The sequence below is a fragment of the Sparus aurata genome, chromosome 23, assembly GCF_900880675.1.
Source record: "Sparus aurata chromosome 23, fSpaAur1.1, whole genome shotgun sequence".
Taxonomy (NCBI): Eukaryota; Metazoa; Chordata; class Actinopteri; order Spariformes; family Sparidae; genus Sparus; species Sparus aurata.
The window spans coordinates 3,850,898-3,871,606 of record NC_044209.1 but is presented as its reverse complement, the minus strand read 5'-3'; the positions used below and the strand labels follow the sequence as shown (position 1 = coordinate 3,871,606).

Genomic DNA, 20,709 nt, shown 5'->3' with positions numbered 1-20,709 from the left:
TCGTACAATGTAGCGTTTCAGATAAAAATCACAGATGGGCTGCCTTGCCTGCAGGAAATGGGAATGGGGTCTGTTGGAAATTTTTTAGTGGCTGTACACATTCATCTATTTGTGGCGGTCCGCCACAGTATCAACACTGGCCACCACATATTGATTTTTCTATTTTTGGATCTGTGTGTCCCGTTCTCAATCACTCAACACAGCGCACCCGTAAGTGAATAGCATAATGTTATATATTCCGATATATTCCGATATTCTGCCAACGAAGAAGGAGAGGAGGGTATTTAAAATATTTGGCTTGACCGTAACCTCCACTGCAAAGAAGCAGAGTCGAGACCAATCCCCCACAAAGAGTGCCAGGCCTTGAAGCCATTTTTTGTCGTGGCCAAGCCGTGTAATTACATCTTCGTTTGATGCACTTGGGACTTTTATCTAAAAGCTGACAATGTGAAAGATGTGTCTGTAAAATAGCAATAAAAGCCTCACAACCCCCACAAAATGACTCATTTTACCGTCAGAATTTGGGCAATTTGAATTTGGAGACCCCAAAAGAGCTGCCTGATTACATTTTATCCCCATCCAAGTTAGCTTGGAACTAAACCGGAAGGTAGCTGACTTGGTCAGCGGTGGTCTCGAGTGTGCATTCTCTATGGCTCCCCAGCTGGACAGCCACCGGCACGGTTAAAGTCTGATTCTGTGGGAAACACAGTCGATATAACATAAATCTGGTACAACAAGTGATTTTCCTATAATATTTGCCAATGCTCTCATGGTTGGTATGGATGTCGCTAGTTGCTTGATTTATTTTAAAAAGATGTAGAGAGACTCTGTTAGGGGGCAGGGGGTGGGGCGGACAGACAGACAGGCGTAATCCCCCTCCTCCCTATCGTCCACTCCCCTTCCCCTCCTGCTCCTCTGCTCTGTCCTGCAGGGTAGTTAAAGCACACAGCACAGATTAACACACGAGGCTCATCTCGTCAGGAGTGCTGCCCTAGGTTAAGCTCTCTCCCCTCCCTTCATTCCCCTGCATGAAGTGCGACACAGAGACAATCTCAGCCTACGACGCCACTGACACCATTTTGTGGTTTCTCACATTTACATTTACATTTAGGGCTAAATGCCCAAACTGTAAATGTAAATGTGAGAATCTGTCACTGCAAAAGAATAATTATCACCTCCAAACTATACTACACATGGCATTCATGTTTTAGGCTTCATCAGTCTAAAGATGTCTAGCCCTCTGCTTCACATACATGCTATTCTGCATATTCATACTAGGATCTGCCTAATAAATCCACAGACTGCAACTCGCTGTATCACAGAGCTATTACCACTATTAACCTCTAATTTCTGACACATATCCTCTCTAACAGCCGAGGTCTAAATCCTGCTTGTGTCAGACTCTCTTCCCTGAGGATTACACTGGCAGGCAGAAAAGATCACATTATTCAGAAAATATCATGCCTGACACGTGTGTGCAAGTATGCAAATCCACTACTACCTTTGTCAATCTACTATTAAAGATGATGTTGTCTGAAGTGGATTTGAGGGGAAGATGAGGTCTGCAATGTTGACAGCTGGCACTGACCTTGATTTAGAAAGCTGGTTGTACACTAATACTGCCCGCCTCTGCTCTCAGTAACGTCAGTGTTGATACTACTGTACATGTGTTACACGTTCTGTATGCAAGTTTTAGAGATAATAAGAGAAAAAAGGATAAGGGACAGGTAGAAACGAGTGAAAAAACTGGTGTCTTGATACATAATATTAGAGGGAATTAGTTTAGGGAATAGTTTCCATCAACCTGTTTTGATGCACATTTTCGGTGAAAGAAAAGAAAACTTGAGTGGAAATGCCAAACATTTGAAATGACACAGAACTGGATGAAAACAGACTGAATAAATGATGACACACGTGAATCTGGGTCTCAAACTTCTGAACTGAAGAGAAGAAAACATCATGCTGGAACCACAGATCTACTACAACCCCGATCCGAAAATGACGATGACAATGTGTAAAGCATAAAAAAACGGAGTTTGATGATTAGCAAAATAATTTTGACATAATCAAATATAGAATTGAAAACAGAACAGATGCTTATGCTTTATTCAACCAACTTTGTTTCATTCTGTAAATTTAAGGTTTTTCATAATGTGATGCAAACAAGTTGGGCCGAGGAAACAAAAGAATGGTTTGCAGAATGCTTCAAAAACACCTGTTTGGGAACATTCCACAGGTTTATTGGTAACACGTGACGGTATCATGATTGGGTATCATGAAAGGGGCAAGGATGGGGTGAGGCTCACCACTTTGTGAAACATGTTTATACATTTATAATACTCTGACTATGCACCAGAAGAGTGTAAAATTAAAAAGAAATCTTGAGGAGCTTTCTGTCCTCGCGCTGCATGCTAACTGACTAACAACAAAAGCTCTGTAGGAGAGTCAGAGCAGAGCCAGACCTGCTGGAAGAATTAACACATCAGATTCTGCTCTGATCCGGAGCTGTCTGCTAACAGGAGATGAGCTCAGATTTTTCTTTTTAACTTCTGGGATTAAAAAGTGGAAATATCAAATGTTTATGTACTGTAATGGTGACTGCCAACTGGAGCTGGAGGAACATGTGCTTTACTTCGCGAATGTAACAGTACAGAGAGGAGAGAGTAAAAGGAATAGAGAGGACCAGAGTCTCTGGTGAGTGCTGAGTTTAGTGAGAATTTGACATTTCATTTACATTTACAGTATTTAGCAGACGCTTTTGTCCAAAGCGACTTACAGTAAGGAATTCATAAATACATTCATACACTGTGACTGAATGGCTGGTGGCTGCCATGCAAGGTGCCAACCAGCACATCCAGAGCAGTTTGGTCTGCGACCTTCTGATAACAAGATACAGGCTCTCAATTCAAAACACACAAGCACACAGTGCAGGCCCACTGCATGGGAATGAACTGGTGTCAAAATTCATACTCATTGATAGTCTATGGAACGTGGCAGATTCACAGACTTAAAAGATTTTGAAAATTCATCAAGATAACTCAAGATAATTACGACAGTCAACCAACCAGCAGCACTGGAGTCATTCTGAACAATCGCGACTACGACACGATACAAGTACTTTATCAGTCCTCCATGGGGGAAACTGAGTGTCACAATACATTGTGAAGAAACAACAAGTAGGACAAGAATAACTGAAATACAACCAGGAAATACCAAAACAGGTTAATTGTGTTGCAGTGTCCCTGCACCATGTCTTGGATTTGCAACATTATGGATCACTTGACAATGTGCCACTTTATGAATGCACTGCAATATTAACATAGATATTTGCTTACTTTGCTTCCTCATCTCTGGCTATGAGAAGGCGCATGTGATTGGTTGCTGAGGCTGCTCTCAAGACATCCACAGCTCTGTAGAATAAACAGACACACAAACACACATTTTACATTGCTGTTACAGCTCAGTCAGTCATTAAAACAATAACAAGAGCAGTAAGACTTGACTACCTTTCACTTGTAACTCCCACTAGACTATCTCCGTTCACCTCCAAGATCTGGTCCCCGGGCATCAAGTTTCCTGTCAGAGGTCATAGAAATATTGATCTTTAGTACACAGTGAAGGTGTCAGCTTGAAGATGTACATGTAATACACTATTGTACAGGGCTTGGCAATATATACAGTAATATATCATCTTATGTTGTCATTGTTGGATGTGGTTATATGGTATGACATAAATGTTGGTTTTAAAGTCATTTTCTGAACTGTTCTACTTGTTCTAATACTTGTCCACATTACTGATGATTATTCATCAAAAATCTCTTTGTGTTCATATTTTGTGAACATGCCAATAGTCAACTCTACAATATTCTTAATTCAACGTCACAGTCCTGGTTCAGGAATATTCTTGCATGTGTACACACTTGCATGGCTGGCTTGAGGCAGAAACTAGAGCTCCCAGGCTTCCAATGTTTATGCTCACGACTGGAGTAATGAGAGGAACCTGTATCAGACCTGAGCAGCTCAAAGCCTCTATGGAGGCATGTGCTGTATCTGGGGGAATATGTGCCATTTGAATATAATATGCTGACATGGCAGTCGTTGGTAAGAAAGTGTAGAGCTTATACCTACACTACATGGTTTGTTGGTTATTCTTGCTGATGATGTTATTTTCTTTCAATGGATTTTGTGCGCAGCAGGCAGCAAAAAGGGAAGCTGCTATGACTGCTACAGTCCACACTGCCTCTGACTTTTCAACCAACTGAGTCTCTCCACTCTGGAATTATAATACGTAGTCTTTTGAAGGAATTACAATTTAGCAATTCTTCACAATAATACATCTGCTTCAAGGGCAAGAGGCTAACATCATGATGTAACAAAGCCCAGCGTGCTTATATCAGACCCTCAGTTTCCTTCAGCAGTCTGGTCATCACTCCATCCAGTATTGCATGGGGGGGGGGTACTTTCCTCTTTAATCCGGCCTACAGTGACTTCAAACATCCACATTCACATCTTCTCCCTTCTATCTCACTCTTGACTGATGTGTGACTGATATCTATTCGTTGCAGCTGTAACATGTTACTGTTCCATTTTTAGACATTTATCTGGTGATCTTATCCAGTCAGACTCTAGTGAGCATAACCAAGTGTAATAAAAAAGAAAATAAGATCCACTGAAGGAAGAATGTGATATGGATCAGTGACTATGAGAATGAGAGACAATTAAAATGAGAGAAAAAGCCTTTTCAGTGCCTGTGTACACATAGCATTTGTTTCAGCCAGGAAACGATGGTTGTGCAGTCAGGAGCGCTGAGATGAAGTGTGTGTGCACTGAGAAAAAAAACATGCGTTTCTTCTCTCTATGACAACAATATCTTGACAACAGCCATAGTATGATGAACACTGCTCATTTGCGGTCTGCTAGCCATTTGTTTCCTATTTGACATCAGAACATCACAGTAAGGAGGATGTGGGTGCCTGACATGATCTGTAGTAGACAAAAACATGGTGAATATTATCGCTAAGGCCAGGAAAAAACAAAGCGTCTTTCTTAAAATTTGAGATATTTTACTTTTATGAAAAAGCTGGAGCACTCGGAGGGAAGAGCTTTTTTCAGTTGTTCATTGGGAACAACTGAAAAAAGACGCTTGAGTTCCAATTAGCAAATGCTATGTGGACACACTGTACACACGTGTGATATACTGTACAATAGACTGGTTGCAGACATGAAAAATGGTGACAGAGGAAATAAGGCAACAAGCATACATACACCTTCAGTATATAGGATGTATATAGTGTAAGTGATATCTTAAAAATTAACATACTGTATGTCCACAGTGGACATGACAAACATTAAACTGACAATAGAGGGAGTGCACAGTTTAATGGCTGTAGAAAAATGAAATCATCAGAGTACAGATTGGTTCCCTTTAACGTTCGCCTTCACTGTATATTTGGTCAGCATGAGCTGGATTTTAGCTAGAAAAGCGAAAGTGGAATTACGGCACAAAAAAAATCTAAAATCAAAACAGAAGGAGACAATGTTTTCCCTGGTCACTGTCCCCAGGTAGTGGGACAACTGGAATAACTGTGGAAACTCTACACTGCAAAGGAAAAAGAACCCCGCTGAAGGAGGAGGCAAAGAGGGTGAAAAGGGGCAGTGATAGAAACAAGAGTGAACAGAGGGACATTCACTCAGTGGAGAGCACTCCTGTGTTGTGACAACGTCTGCTGATATGCGTTTCCCCTTACCACCAGGACATGAGACGGTTCAAACCCATGCATTTTCTCTACTAGATCACTAAGTAACAAAAGGAAAGTTGAAAAGCTGTTTGGTTCCACTTGAAGCTAACTTTTGGTTAGTTTAAAGTTGAGCCGGACCATTAGGCTCACCATAACGCCCAGTGAAAACTCCAGTTGAGTGAGTTCTCAGTCTTAAGATTGTTCTGATGTCAGGAGCAGAACAAGTAAGCTTTCTGATCTTACAAAAAGCACTATAAGAGAAGAATGTGGGTACATTTAAGTCAAGCATCTGTGGTGTTATCCTGATGTTGTCCATTGTCCTGTTGACACTGAACAGACAACCTGCATCATTACTCTGAATGTATCAAAAGAATCTCACAAAGCAAAACAGTTCTCTGTTTCACCCTGACGTCTGTGCCCCGCATCCATGGCACAGAGATAGTAGGCCATGACAGTGAGGTGGTGTGTTTTATTCATGTTTTCACAGTCACATGAGAAAGGCACCAAAAATACTTCTGTCACTCCACTGATCATCACACTGTGTCCTACACTCTCTTTAGTTCTATTCCTTATTTAAGTCATTCTCAGTTGTTCTTATATTTACTAAAGATTTGCAGACCCCTGTTAGGTGCCAGAGGGTTAATGTGCATTTGTACAAGAGTACTGCACCAAGGTTTTCTGTAGGTGAACAGAGAGATAATTGGCAAGAAGAAAAGACAGGGTCTGTGTCTTTCAGGTCAAGGACAATAGACATCAGGTGTCTGATGTCAGATTTAGGAAAACCTGCACAGACTCCCAAAGCTGTTACCAACAAAAGTCCATTCATGAATCACACTTCATTTGATTTGCAAATTAGCACAAGTTAACGCCTCAGTGAGTTCATACAGGGACAGGAGACTTCAACAACATATGCCCACCCTTTGCTGGGTGCTTTAAGGACGATCACATTTAATACAGACCAATAACCCATAATAAACCTAATACTCTGTTGTCACCTGGTAAATCTGGAACTTCTGCTTCTACTAATTGACAAGTAAAAGAATAAACCCAAAAGTAGGCTTCAAAACGAGCCGGCTGATGTTCTCTGTGGCTATGTTTTCAACAGTCTGCGATGTGGACAGGCGACTTCAGACACTGTTTTGATAACTGGCAACTAGTCTCAACTGAAACAAGTTAAAGATTCATGGCTTGACACATTACTCAAGTTGCTTGTCTGTATTTATTTTATGATTCAGTTTGGGTTTTATCTTATTTGTTTAGTGTAGGCCTTCTATAGATTGAGGTCTTCTTTATGCACACAATAATTGACATACATTTTGTTCTGTACATTTAACTGTGTGTCCTGATTAAACAATACCATTCACTGTCACACTTTTGAACGGGTAGGATGAACAATAACATTATCATCAGACAAGTACTACTACCTGTTCTTATCTCTTTATATATACTGCTGGTGAGGCTGTGGTATCCAGGAGTTTTCTTTTACCTTTATTGATTCAGGGAGAGTTTAAAGAGAGCAATGCTATTCCAGGAACACTGGGATTATATTCACACAGTGACACATTCACACCTGGAAGCTGCAGCTCCACTAGAGAAGTCAGGGTCAGGGAAAAGGCAAGGCCTTGCCTAAGGGCACCTCAGTTGTTGTAACAAGGGAGGGGCATTGGCTTTTACTTTCTCTACCCAGATTAATCCTGCCGGTCGGGGAATTTGACCGGTGACCCTGCGGTTACAAGTTTACTTGATTTGACTAGCTTGACTAGAAAAAGAAAATGACTGCAGACTTGTTTGAGACTTGGACCAAATGACCCGAGTCACATGTCTGCTACAGTCAATGAAAATGAGAAAATCATGCTAGCATCTTTCTAAACATCCTCTACCTATCCTCTGACATGGCAGGTTGTGCATATGGTTTTCAGCATCAGCTACAAAAGACATGTCAGTTGATAAGTAGTATCTGATAATCTATAAATTATACAATGAATAATTAGCACAGGAACACTGCACAGCTGCATCTTACAACCATTTAATACACTTTGTACTTGTAAGGAAAGTCAGTATTCTCAGACAAAACAAACTCTAAATATGAGTGACAACATATTTCATTATCTGGTGTATTTAATCTGTTTGTAGAAAATATTGTGATGGTGTAAAAAGAAGAAAAAAGTGAGATAGTGTATGATTTGAAATGTTATAAGTCTGACTCACCCTTGACTTAGTGAATTACCTGAAAGATTGTCCAGCTTTAAAAACCCAGGATTTAAGGATGCCTATTTTATCAAGCTGTGACAGAGGAACGTGTGTGTCAGATAAAGACTTGTGTGACGTATTCTAATTTTGAAGGCAGTGTAGTTACATTATGAGGACATAAGTTCACCAGAATTAGAGAGACACATAATACGACTCCATTTCAAATATATCCACAGTATTTTGAGTGAGTCTCCTCTTTCACCACAGGTTTAAGCTGCTTTGGAGAGGAGGTGATAGGAGATAACATCAGACACAGCACCCTGATGTGATGATCTATAGCTTCTTTTTCCATATTGTTCCTTTCATGGATTGTCTCTTTTGTCATACTTGTACGTGTATTTTAATGACACAACTTACTTTTTGCACCTCTAACTTGTTTGGATAATACAAACCAGAACAGCACATTTGAGTGGAAGACACAGAAGAAGAAAACATTACTCCTCACCGTCACTTGAAGCAAGGCCACCTGGTAAAATCCGTTTGACATAGACTCCAAACTCTTCTCCGGTTAGTTCCTTCACTCCACCAATCACTTTAATTCCTGTTGGAAGGAGAAGAAAACATCTTTTTCAACTTTTTTTAAGTAATGTTTGCAATAAATCATGGCATCAATGACTTGTATGAGTCAAGGAGTTTCAAGTTTAATTTCATGTCGACTTTCGACCTGCCTCTTGACCTCGCAGCAGGTAAAATGCAATGGTCAAATCACTATCCAGTTGCCTTTCTAACTAATATCACAGTGTAGAGTTTTCCTGTCTCTGGCAGCGTGCACTGTATGATGCACTGTATGACTGAAACCACCAAGCACAATAAAGTCTTCAGATTTATGTCACAAAGGTATGACACTGTTTATTTAGATTAATTAAACCTGGAAGTCACAAATACATCACTAGGTGTAAACACTTGTCATGGTTCCACAGTGAAAATCTAGTCAACTCCAAATGGTACAAATGCTAATTGGAGTACATAAATGAATAATAAGAACTTGCTACAGATGGGATTTTATATCTTGTGATCTCAGGGGAGTGAGGGTGAGGTCATTTCTCAGCAGCTGCCATTTTACTGGTACACTGCTGACAGAAGAGGACTAAGAGGGTCACAGAAGTCAGCTTTCCAGTCATTCTTTGATTCCAAGGGCCTTACCCTCTGAGAGCCAGACCTGGTGTTAAGAGAAAAAGGTTCTGTCTTGTTTGAACGTCTTTAAACCAATCACAATCATATCGATCGACGTTCAACCCAGGATGCAGTGACGGTGCCTCTGCAAAATAGTGTTGGGGGAAAATAGCTTTCCATGTGAGGAAGTGAGCCCTGGAATTGAAATAGCTAAATCAGCAAAAGAGAAGGTAGCAGCTGCTTGTTTAAGTTCATGCCGTGAACAGGTTAGCATTACACGACTTGCCAGTTTCAGCGTGAAGGTTGTCAGCTTAGATGTTGTTGTAGTGATGGGAATTTCAAAAACAATATATTCAAATAGTAGAAGGAAGGGATGATATAGGCGCCCAATGACAGGCTCTTTACCAACAGTCCACATCCGGTAAGTCAGACTATTTTAACCATTTCTGGTGACAACCTTTCAACCTTTGTGTCCCATGATCCAGGATTTTTTTTCCAAAATGTTTGGTTTGTTTCGTCTACATAATATGGCTTTATAGCTGTTCTTTAAGAGGTTATAGTGCAGCTACAGTGACCTCATGATTTGGTTTTGTAACTGTTTTGCATTTTCTGAGAAGCTTCTGATGCTGATGGAGTTTGTTGGTCGTGAGGACCGCATTAAGCTTAACATGGTCACCGCTCTCACAGCAACGAAAATTTTGCACAGAAAACTTGCACAGTCCGATCAAAAATCTATATACATAAAACAAATTAAAGCACAAGCTGGCCTGATCATATACAATACATCCATTTAGTGTTGGGTGCTATCTTACTCTAATCTTTAAATGAGAATGTATCCAGTAAGTATCTTTGGTGGGACTTCTGTTCACCCTTAATCAGCCTCAGTTTACAATATGTCTAGGCAATGCAAGTTTATTTGTATACCACAATTCAGACACAAGGCAACTCAAAGTGCTTTACAGTTTATTACATAATTTTTTTTTTTTATTTATGTTGTTTGTTTCGGACATGTCAATTCATAAGCATCACATTTCATCATTGTTCAAATAATACAACACACATGGCCGAAAGGGAAAAGCGGGAGAAGCCAAAGCTTATCAAGTCCCGCCCCCATTACCCACAGTATAAAATCTTCATTCTGATCTTTTCTTGTCTTTTGCAAATTACTTTTTTCTTTTCTTCTCTTTTTTTCTTTTGTTATGACCTTTGACAAAACATATTACAGCAGTAGCATATAGAGCTGAATTCAAGCTCTAGACAGTACATACAGATTACATGTGTGTCTGCACATGTGTCCATATTAGTCCATCATGAGTGAACAACAGTCTCATCTTATGGCCTCATCTTATAGCCAGGCTTGCCACAAAGTCAGAATATCCAATTGAGAGAGAGCAAAAGTCCAGTGTATTTATTATTTGTTGAGATGGTGTTGGGATGGTGTAAGAGCCCTTTAATGCATTTTCATGTTATTCATCAGTCTCCTCTGCAGCTTTTATGGCTGCTAGCTTCGCCATGTCCTCCCGATTGGTGGCTACATCAACTCGCATCTGTATCACGAAGTCGCGGATTGTTGAGATGTCAGAGCGTATTCCGACCACAGCACTCCGAGTATTGGCGTTGTCCGCCCTCGCACTGGTCTGCTCAGTAGCGATCTTTCTCATTTTCCAATATTGCATAAAGATTCCAAATCCCAAAGCGATCGTTCCAATTGTCATGAACGTGAACATGTACACGTCCTCGACATCTTCCACATCCAGTGCGGCAAGGCAGAGGACTCTCCAATTTTCCCAACCATCCTTAATGTAGCCGGACATAAAGGTCCCGTCCGGGGACGCATAATAACTGAATGCTAATTCTCCATGTATACTTTTGACTCTAGGGACTGAAAGAAGACATGTTCCTGACACCCTCAGAGGCCTGGATGGTCTACCTTGCAGTTGGCAAATCCTTAAGATATGTTTAAAGCACGGTTGCACCCATACCATTTTTTATGGTATTTTTTAAACTCAAAACTCAGCTGCCCGCCTCCTTACCCACACCCGCTCCCACGAACACATAACCCCTGTTCTACAAAACTTACACTGGCTCCCTGTCCCATATCGAATCAACTTCAAGCTCCTCCTCCTCACCCACAAAGCCCTACATACACTCCATCCCACAACCTCCGATCATCCGACACTAACCTCCTCTCACACCCGCTCAGGACCAAGCACCACACCTGGGGCGACAGAGCCTTTTCCATATCCGCCCCCTCCCTCTGGAACGCCCTCCCCAAACACATCCGTGACTGTTCTAACCCAACCACCTTCAAATCATTACTCAAGACCCACCTTTTTAAATCTGCTTTTAACCTGCAATAATAGCTGTCTTTCCCTGTGCCCCCCATCAGTTTTTGTATTCACAAACACACACAGTTATTTGCACATTGTTTGTTTGTCCTTACATGTACTTTTCATTTATTTCTTTTATGTAAAGCGTCTTTGAGAGCTGTAAAAGCGCTGTATAAATAAAATTTATTATTATTATCATTATTATAAACCGAGTACGAGCATTTTTATATGTGTACTTGCCATCAGTAAATGTCTTTCTTTATTGACCAAAAATCCAAGCGATTCAGGGGGAACATTCATTTGCTCTTAGAGAGGCCATCGTCTCTGTCTTCTCTCCCTGTATGGCTCACTCGTCTTTCCATCTGTCACTCGCTTTACACCTCTTTCATCTGTCTGGATTCAGAGTCGCAATGTTTATGGCCTGGAATGCACAGATTTGATTGGCTGAGTAGCATCACATGGGATGGCTTAACTCGCATGAAATTGGTCAGTGGATTTCCTGATCTGCTAAACCAGTCAGCGGCCCCGCTTAAAATAGGAGCACCCCGTCAAAATTCTAAATACTTAAATAGATTATTTATATAGGTCCAGGACCGTGTAGGATGGCGCCTGGGTCTGGACTCATACTGCAATCTGCCTGTCCAAAATCACAACAAGAAATTACAAGCCACCCTCAGATCGCAGTCTTCAGTTTCATATAATGTGCGGCCTAATGCACCAAAGTGATATTGATGCGTGACGCTGGTGAATTTTTGCGAGTACGAGTATATAAGCGCAGTATTAGCCCATTACCCGATGCCAGTATCAGTATCGGTGCATCTGTAGTTTAAAGGTTTAGCTTGTTTAATACGGCCAAAATTTGAAGTCAGCTCCAAAAAGACAGGTGGCAGCATATATATGATGAACAACCCCTGCTCTTTCCTAGCAATTGTCAGCTGTAGCTAGCTTCAATGGTTAATTAGCTCTAACTCAGTTAGCAATGGAGCTAGTGGTCCTAGAGTGTGACTGGACTGGGATCACGGGGGACGAAGCTCAGCTCAACTGGATTTATGCAGCCTGAGAATTAATAGAACTGGACACCGAACTGGGCCTGAACACAGCCTCCAAGACCGCTGGAAGTCAGTTTGAAGACAGGGGATACAGAACGGAGGTGATTTCCAGCAGCTCTGATCCAGACCACGTCCCAGCAGGGAGAGGACAGGACAGAGGTGGAGCAGGAGAGGAGAGGCAGAGAGTCTGACATCATACAGCATGTAGAGCATGTGGAGCCAGAGTATTTTCACATTACTCTGTGAACTGAGGATTTATTTTGAACAAATCAGAGGTTATTTTGTGAAAAGACAAACCAAGAAGTGTTTTATGATGAGTAAATGAGGCAATTAAGCTTGTCTTAGTTCAGCTAAGGAGAGAAACTTGAATTCAGGCAGTGTACAGTTGTATTTCTATGTATGTAGCAAAAAAAAATCTTCAATTCCCAGTTTATGATCTATTAATACAGTTGCAGTCAGTTGGTTGAGAACACAGCCCCTTCTGATAAAACACGTTGAACAGCTGTAGTGGCCACTACACCATTTAGCTGATGGACAAACAGAGTGATGTATAGTATAAATAGACAGATCTACCAATGGACTAAATGGCTGAACTGGCAAATGTTGGCCATCCATTCTATGAACATATTCCTGCTAACACTGAACAGAACACACTTAAATCAGACTGCCTCTTTATTTCCTCCAGATATCCTCTCACAGACATGTTCTATCACTGTACTTGGAATATATACATTACAAGTGACTATGGCCTGAAGCTGGTAAAGTGTCCTTCATCTAACCATCAGATCAGGGCTCCTTCAGCTTAAGGCTGCTGTTGGCCTGTTACCACAGAGACAAAATGGTAACACTAATTGGGTCTGGAGCAAAGTGGCGCATGTTAATTATCGCCTGTTGGAAGAATGGGCTTATAAAAAGTTCCCTGACTCAGTCCTCCCTCTCTTCTTACTCTTCTCTGAGGAAAACAGTCTCTTGTTCTTTTGTTCAGCCTCAAAGCACTCTCCTCCCCCCTGCCTCCCATCAGATAAGAAAAACATAATTCTAATGCATAAACAGCTGGAGCAAATATAAAAGACATGTCTCTCTCCCTCCTGCTCGGCTTCACATTTTGTTTTCCAAGTCATTATTTCCTGTTCATGATGTGTCAAGGGCATGTTTGTTTCAAGGATTAAATGTTCCAACACTTTAAGACCTTGTAAAGATCTTAAAATTCATCGTGATGAAAAAGGCATAGTTGCCTCTGAAAATGGTTTATGATTCCCTAAATATTATATAAGAACATCAAAAATAGCGTGTTTAGTAAACTACACAGTACCATTTCTGGATAACACAGGGCTGGATATACAGTGTGCACAACAGACTGGCTCTGCTGCAGTGGAGGCTTCAGATGTACGCCTATAAGTAAGGGGGTCTTTAGGCTGTATGTAACGGAACACTATGTACACTTGCACATGCTTAAGTTGGGAGACTATAAGCTGCTTTGCTTCACACCTGTGTGCTGCTTTCAGTAATGTGAGCCCACACACACACACACACACACACACACACACATCTTCAGCCTTTCCTCCACCTCTCTCCTCACATGCTTTGCCTATAGCTGCTATTTTAACACTTAATCTTCATGTTATTACTACAAGTTCATATGGTCGATGCAGAAGTCAGTTCCCATTGTCCAGCCCTGATGCAATGTCTGGAGGCAAAATTGTCTTGCTACTACTTCTTTTATTCTGCACTATGTAATTGCATCTTCATTTTATTTATTTATGTATTTATTTATCTATTTATCTTTTCATAATTGCACAAAAATGTTTCATGATTTTTGTTGTGCTGTTGTTAAGTTTGTTGTTATGTGAGTCCTTGAGTGCTTTGAAAGGTAAAATGCATTATTATTATTATTATTATTATTATTATTATTATTATAATAATTATTATTATTATTATTATTATTATTATTATTATTATTATTATTATCATCATTATTACAAGCCTTTTTGTTCACCTGTTGCTCCGAACCATTTACGCAATGCTTATTTTGTATAATTATGGAGCGTGGTTTTTCTGTTTATAAAATGTATGCATTTGCAGGTTCATGAGCTAAACTGTTTTTAAAGACCTTTTTGTCTTGCTTCACCCCCCTGCTTGTTGGAGTTATGCCTTTTCTTACTGATAATTGTTGTAATGTAGTTTTTAGACATCCGTGCCAGCTTTATCTCAGCTATACAAATATTGCATTCTGGAGAATATCTGCAATACTATCTCCACTCATTGTTCAATGGAACACAGTTAAGTAGAGCTGGAGTAAAGTGAGGAAAATCAAATGTTTAAATCCTGTCCAAACCTTCCAGCCACACTGACAGCCTCTCTTCATGGTAAACAGACTGCATTTATACTGCGCTTCTACCCACAGTGCTTTAGAATGTATCTCACATTCACACCCTGATAGCGGTGAGCTACCATGAAAGGGCCTGGTCTAACCACCAGGAGCATGTATAAAAAAATACTATGCTCTAAATATTTAATAGGAAATCCAGAAAGCTGTGATGTGGGCTGTATTTTCTCAAAACAGAGCTGTTCAGCTGTCAAACATATTCCAATTGCTTATTTGAATGTATATTGTGTATAACAAGCCTGTAAGAGAAGTGCAACACGTGCAGCTGTATTATGTAGGGATTAATACAAATATAGATTCTAACTCTAACATTTATAATTGGCTACAGATGTTTGGATGTTTATATCTGTGAATACACTCCCACTTGTGTAAAGCAGTTTGAGTGTAATTGTATTCATGTGTATGGGCTGTTTGTCCTTGCGTAGGCACAAGCTCCACCAGCACGATGATGTGGAAGTGAAGTAAGGATAAAAACAACAGCAGCTCCCTGCATTCTTAACCAAGCTGAGTTAAGTGGGTTAGGGCTTTGCAACATGACCTACTTCCCCTGTCAGGCAAACACACAAGGATACCTACTCTGCATAGAAAAGCCCTTCAAAAGTAGGATTTAAATTATTTCAGCTGTTAAAGCCAGGTTTCATTGCCAGAGAGTAGCCATTATGTTGGTAGTTTACACTGAGCAGGTGAAGTGGACTGTAAAGTAGTAGACTTTTACCTATGATGGATGCACCAGGGGTGTGGGATGACTTTTTGACGAGTCACACCACTTATATCTAACAATTGCTATAAGATATCTACAATCTAACACAATACATTGCTATGAATAGGTACAACTGCAATACTGGGAGCACAAAAATCCAAGAAATAAATAAAACTAATATCTTGAATATCTAATATCTTGACTAAACAGGACCTCAGTTTTGGGACACTGCCCTTTAGATTAAAAGCAGAGAATTTTAAAGGACCTTAGTTGGGTGAGGTCTGGAGTACAGTTAAAGCTGCACTTAGTAATATTTATGCATTAACAATGTATCACATGACAAATGGATCACATGACTATGTGTAATGTAAAAGGTTTCACTCTATTTTAAACAGCTATCCAGCAATACCACTGGAAAGATGACTGGCTGGCTTTGCTACATTGAACCAAACAACTGTGGCATATAGCATCTAGAGCTGGGCAATATAAACGATATACACCATTACCGTGATATGAGACTATATACCATCTGAGATATTATCACAATATGAAATAAGTGTTGTCTTGTTCTTGTTTTAAAGGCTGCATTTAGGTTAAGTGCTGTAATTTTCTGACCTAACCAGACTGTTCTACTTATTCTAACACTTCCCTTTAACCACTTAGTCATTATATCCACATTACTGATGAAGTATTTGGTCTAAAGATATTAGTCGATAACACCTCAATTATCTGAAGATTTAACATTCTTGACATTATGACACTTATGTATTGTGTGGCAGAGATATCTACTGAAGTCGGCATGATAACCAGCTAGCCTCAGCCCGTCCTTGTGCTAAGCTCTTGTGCTTTGCGCTTTAAACATCAACAAAATACCAGCGCTCTGATCTCCCAGTCTAGACCACTAGCTGCGAGACTAACGGAGCTAACAAGCTAATAGAAGGTACAATTAGCAGCAGTTAGCAGTCACTCAAGTAATATACTGCCCCCTATTTGTTTTGAGTATCAATTCAACATGGGGTCAATTCTTACGTATTGCACCTTTACTCGTAGCATTTATGAACTGCTTTTGAGGCCATTTCAAAATATTGAGATATACAGTATATGGTGTATTCATATACAGCCTAACAATACGGTGATATTGTACTGTCATACCACACTGCCCTAATAGCATCCTAGCGGGAGAGGGCACAACATGTAACACAGTGGTATGTGTATCAGAGTGTGCCCCTTACTGGCAGCTCACACTTTTTACACTCACATCATTTCAGCTCTGTTACTACATAGCCAGTGTAACAGGGGCTATAGTAGGAAAATCAAAGATATGTTAGCCTCTTTCAACTCATTGTGTGTTTGTACGATATACAACTTGAGTCTCAGCCCTTCAACCTGATGATCAAATAATGGGCTTACATTCATCTGTTGGATGCCACCAGCATGTTTTTTACTGTAGTAGTTATATGGTATTATTTGTTGTGACTTAACAAAATAACTTCAACTTAACCTTTAAACATGTTCTTATGACCTCATCCCTCCACATTCTGTCACATTAAAAGTAATGTTGATATTAGAGTTGTACTTCTTATATTTTACATTTGTTAATGCACACTGTTGTGTCAACTTTAGTGTGAGGATTACATACAGAGCTAAACCAGTTTTTTGTGCCAAATTTATAATGTGTTAGTTGTTCATAGATTTCCATGGATGATGTAGGTTAAGTTTTTTTACTTTCTGTATGGAATTCACGCATGCAGCGCAGGTGAATTGGACTAAGTTTCATCTGTGTGTTTTGTTAGCTGTGTGGTAGACTAACAACCTGTCCAGGGTGTCACCCAGTAAATGCTGGCACAGCCCACTGACAACCATAAACTGATATAAGCAGTTCTAGACAACAAGCAGTGAAAAAGATGAAGAAAACTACGTTTTAACATGTTTGCTTTAAGAAATCTTTACCACGGGTGTTTATTCATAGTGGCTGCAGAAAGAAAGAACTCACCCAGGCCGTTCTCACAGTCTGTAAACTCCATGGAATGAACAGCTCGGTCTACTCCATATGGACCCATTAGTGTCCTGTTAGAGATGAAGGGAAGAGGGACGGAGAAAGGATGAGGAGAAAGGAGGAAAAAATGAGTACATCACAAACGTTGAGAGCTAAACCCTTCAGTTGCAAAGCCTCAGATTCAGACTATGACAACTCGGTGTGAGGAGTGCTTAATAGGCGTTTGACTTTGTGAAAAATACAGAGCCTTACAGTACGTCTCTCTCAGAGAATGTTTCACATCGGGGACACTTGACACCCTGGCAAGCACTGCAGACATTCACTTTTAAAAGAATAGTGTCTCCCATACACCTATAAATACCTTTGACTATTGAATGCACACATTTTATAAAAGCTGTCATTTTTTACATTTTTGTTTATGTTTTTAGTACATAAAATATGCTGAAGGATTCCAGCAGCACATTGTCCTCTTTTTATCAGTTTAAGCAGCTGACAGAGTCATGTAGGTTGTCAGTCTTTTATGTTTGTGCAACTGCCAAATCCACTGTATGTTGGAATGGGTCAAGCACAAGCTGTCTACCAAATCCGGACTACATACAAATTCTAACTAGGTTTTGAGTCTGTCACACTGCAGAAGCACACTCAACAGACTCTAGACAAGCTTTTTCAATACTGAGTCTCTCTGAGTAATTGTGGATGGTCTAAGGAAAGCTATTGTACCAAGTGTAAATCAGTTCATTATTCTCATTTGTTGTATACAAACTGCAAGTAGTATACGTATACATAATACTTACAATATTCTAAGGATTATATGCTATATACAATACCACCAGCATCTTGCAGCTGATTGTCGTGAGTTTCAGTCCTCTCAACATAATGTTTTGGCTCAAAATTGCAGAGTAAAAGGGTAAAGTGTACATATTAAATGGAACACTCAAAGCACTTCACAACATATGCCAAGTTCACACACACACACACACACACACACACACACACACACACACACACACACACACACACACACACACACACACACACACACACACACACACACACACACACTCCTTAACTGGTGGCTGTATATGTCCATTCAGCCAGCAAGGAGCAATTCAGGCTTCAGTATCTTGCCCAAGGACACTCTGACATGCATTGTGCCACCAACCCTCTGATCATTGGATGACCTGCTCTACCTCCTGAACCGCAGCCAGTAAAATAGTCCCCGTAATTCCTGGGCCAATATACAGTAAGTCTTTATGGTGAGACTACTGTTTTGTTGACACTATCTGACACTACCTGCCAAGAGATACAAATATACACATCTGGATGGAAGACTGAATAAGAAATATTCAAAGCATGTGGCTCCTCCAAGTACATTTTTTAACATTAGAGCATCCAAAAACTGAAACCTGACTGCAGAGAATATATTCCATTTATAGCTGGGTTTTCAATGTGATGGTGAAAAACACATGAAAAAGCTAGCAGCTATCCTCTTACCAGGTAATAAGGTAACAGAATCTCATTATAAAAACGGTCCTCTCATACAAAACAAATATAATATAATTAGCTATTGGTTGTTTACACAGAATTTGTCTAATCTAATCTACTGATCTTGTCAACACTTTTGCCAAGTAGTTAAAAACCTTGGTCAGAATGCAGACTTCGTCAGATGGCTGTCCTGTTCACATTACAGGACTTTCTACCTTGTGATCAGTAGTTGTGGTTTGTTTGAACTCAAAATCGATGGATAGCCTGATATGATGAATTGTAGAAGTGAATAATTTCAGGTGTGAACTCGTCTTTGATTTCTGTTTTAATGTTCTGGATAAAGGTACAGAAAATAAACCCCAGGACAAGGGCAACAGTTAAGTGAGCTAGAATAAAATGGCAAATCCAAGACACTGAAAAGCTTCTTGGTCAGTGCTCACACACACTGTACTGTGTGTAATCTCTTGAAGATGAGGTTGGCAGAAATTACTGGAGCATTACATAACAGTGCAGCACAAGAAGTGCCAAGTCTGATTTTGCCCAATATTCCTTATTCCTAATCCAAGACCATCCATTTGCTCAGACTATACACAACAGAAGATGGTGTAAAACACTGGAGATTACCAACACAAACCAGTTCACACTTGATTCTGGCGTTTGTCTGCAATGGTTTTTAGCAACACTTAGTTGGTAAAATTAAGAGATTATGGTGATCATATTTTGGAAACAGAAATATTCCACATGGATATATTCCCACTTTAGAAATGACAACAGTTTCCTGTCTGGTTGCCACCCAAATGACAGGAAGGATTATCAATATTTCATCTGCAGAGGGCTCATCAGTAACAACAGGGCACCCCCACTGCTGTCAGTGAAACAATGAGGCTAATTGTAGACACAGTCAACTTAAATGGAGCCAGACACTGCAGCAGAATGTACTATTCATAAAATCTGAGGACAGGAAGAAGTGTGGAGGAGTATTCTATACTACTGATGACCTGTAAACACACGACCTAGGAGATTCTCTCAATTCATGTGCAGGTTACCTAAGTGTCCTTATACTTTTCACAGGCGATCACCATTTTCAGAACATCTTCAAGTTTTGTATTAAATGTTTTTGTTCCATTTTTGATGTGTTACTATTCACACAGTCACAAATTAAACACACAATATTTTATTTTGGGCATAAGAGGTCTCTAAATCAGAACATTAAGACGTAAGTAATGTCAGGTCATTGGAGTCTTCATTGTTGAACAACCAACATTGCAATTGACAATCCTAGTGACTGTTAATGTCACTAATGTAGACTAAAGTAAAAGTAAAGTACATAAATAAATAAACTGTCCTGTGTTGTTGGCAGGGCTGTAGTACTAAAACACCAAGTGGGTAAACTATAAATGGCTGCTTGCTAGAGGTAATGGTAAGGCCGTGAAAAGGTAAAAAAATAGGGATTCTATATTTGTATTTCAAAAAGTTGGGTAAACTGAGTTTTTGTGGTAAACCCCCACTTAAGCCATGGCAGTTTGTAGTTTGTAGACAAGAAGGGCAACGTATATAGGTCACTAAAACCACCACCAACCCTATAACTCGTGTCAGTCAACAGAAGCATTAATGTGCATCCATGCAGGGTAGAGCAAAGGATGAAAACAGTCAAGTCCTTAC

The 20,709-nt window shown here is 40.0% G+C and overlaps 1 protein-coding gene across 8 annotated transcripts in view; it reads right to left on the bottom strand.

Annotated features, from left to right (window-relative positions):
- The window catches only part of si:dkeyp-72e1.9 (syntaxin-binding protein 4), a 94,251-nt gene that overhangs the window by 34,824 nt on the left and 38,718 nt on the right, over positions 1 to 20,709 (bottom strand). For all 8 annotated transcript variants that reach the window (XM_030409029.1, XM_030409026.1, XM_030409025.1 and 5 more), the window contains exons 2-5: positions 17,560 to 17,633; positions 8,434 to 8,529; positions 3,507 to 3,576; positions 3,336 to 3,410 (exon numbers count right to left, since the gene is read on the bottom strand). In XM_030409029.1, coding sequence (XP_030264889.1) covers positions 3,336 to 3,410; positions 3,507 to 3,576; positions 8,434 to 8,529; positions 17,560 to 17,633 — 315 coding nt within the window. The remainder of the gene's footprint in view (positions 1 to 3,335; positions 3,411 to 3,506; positions 3,577 to 8,433; positions 8,530 to 17,559; positions 17,634 to 20,709) is intronic.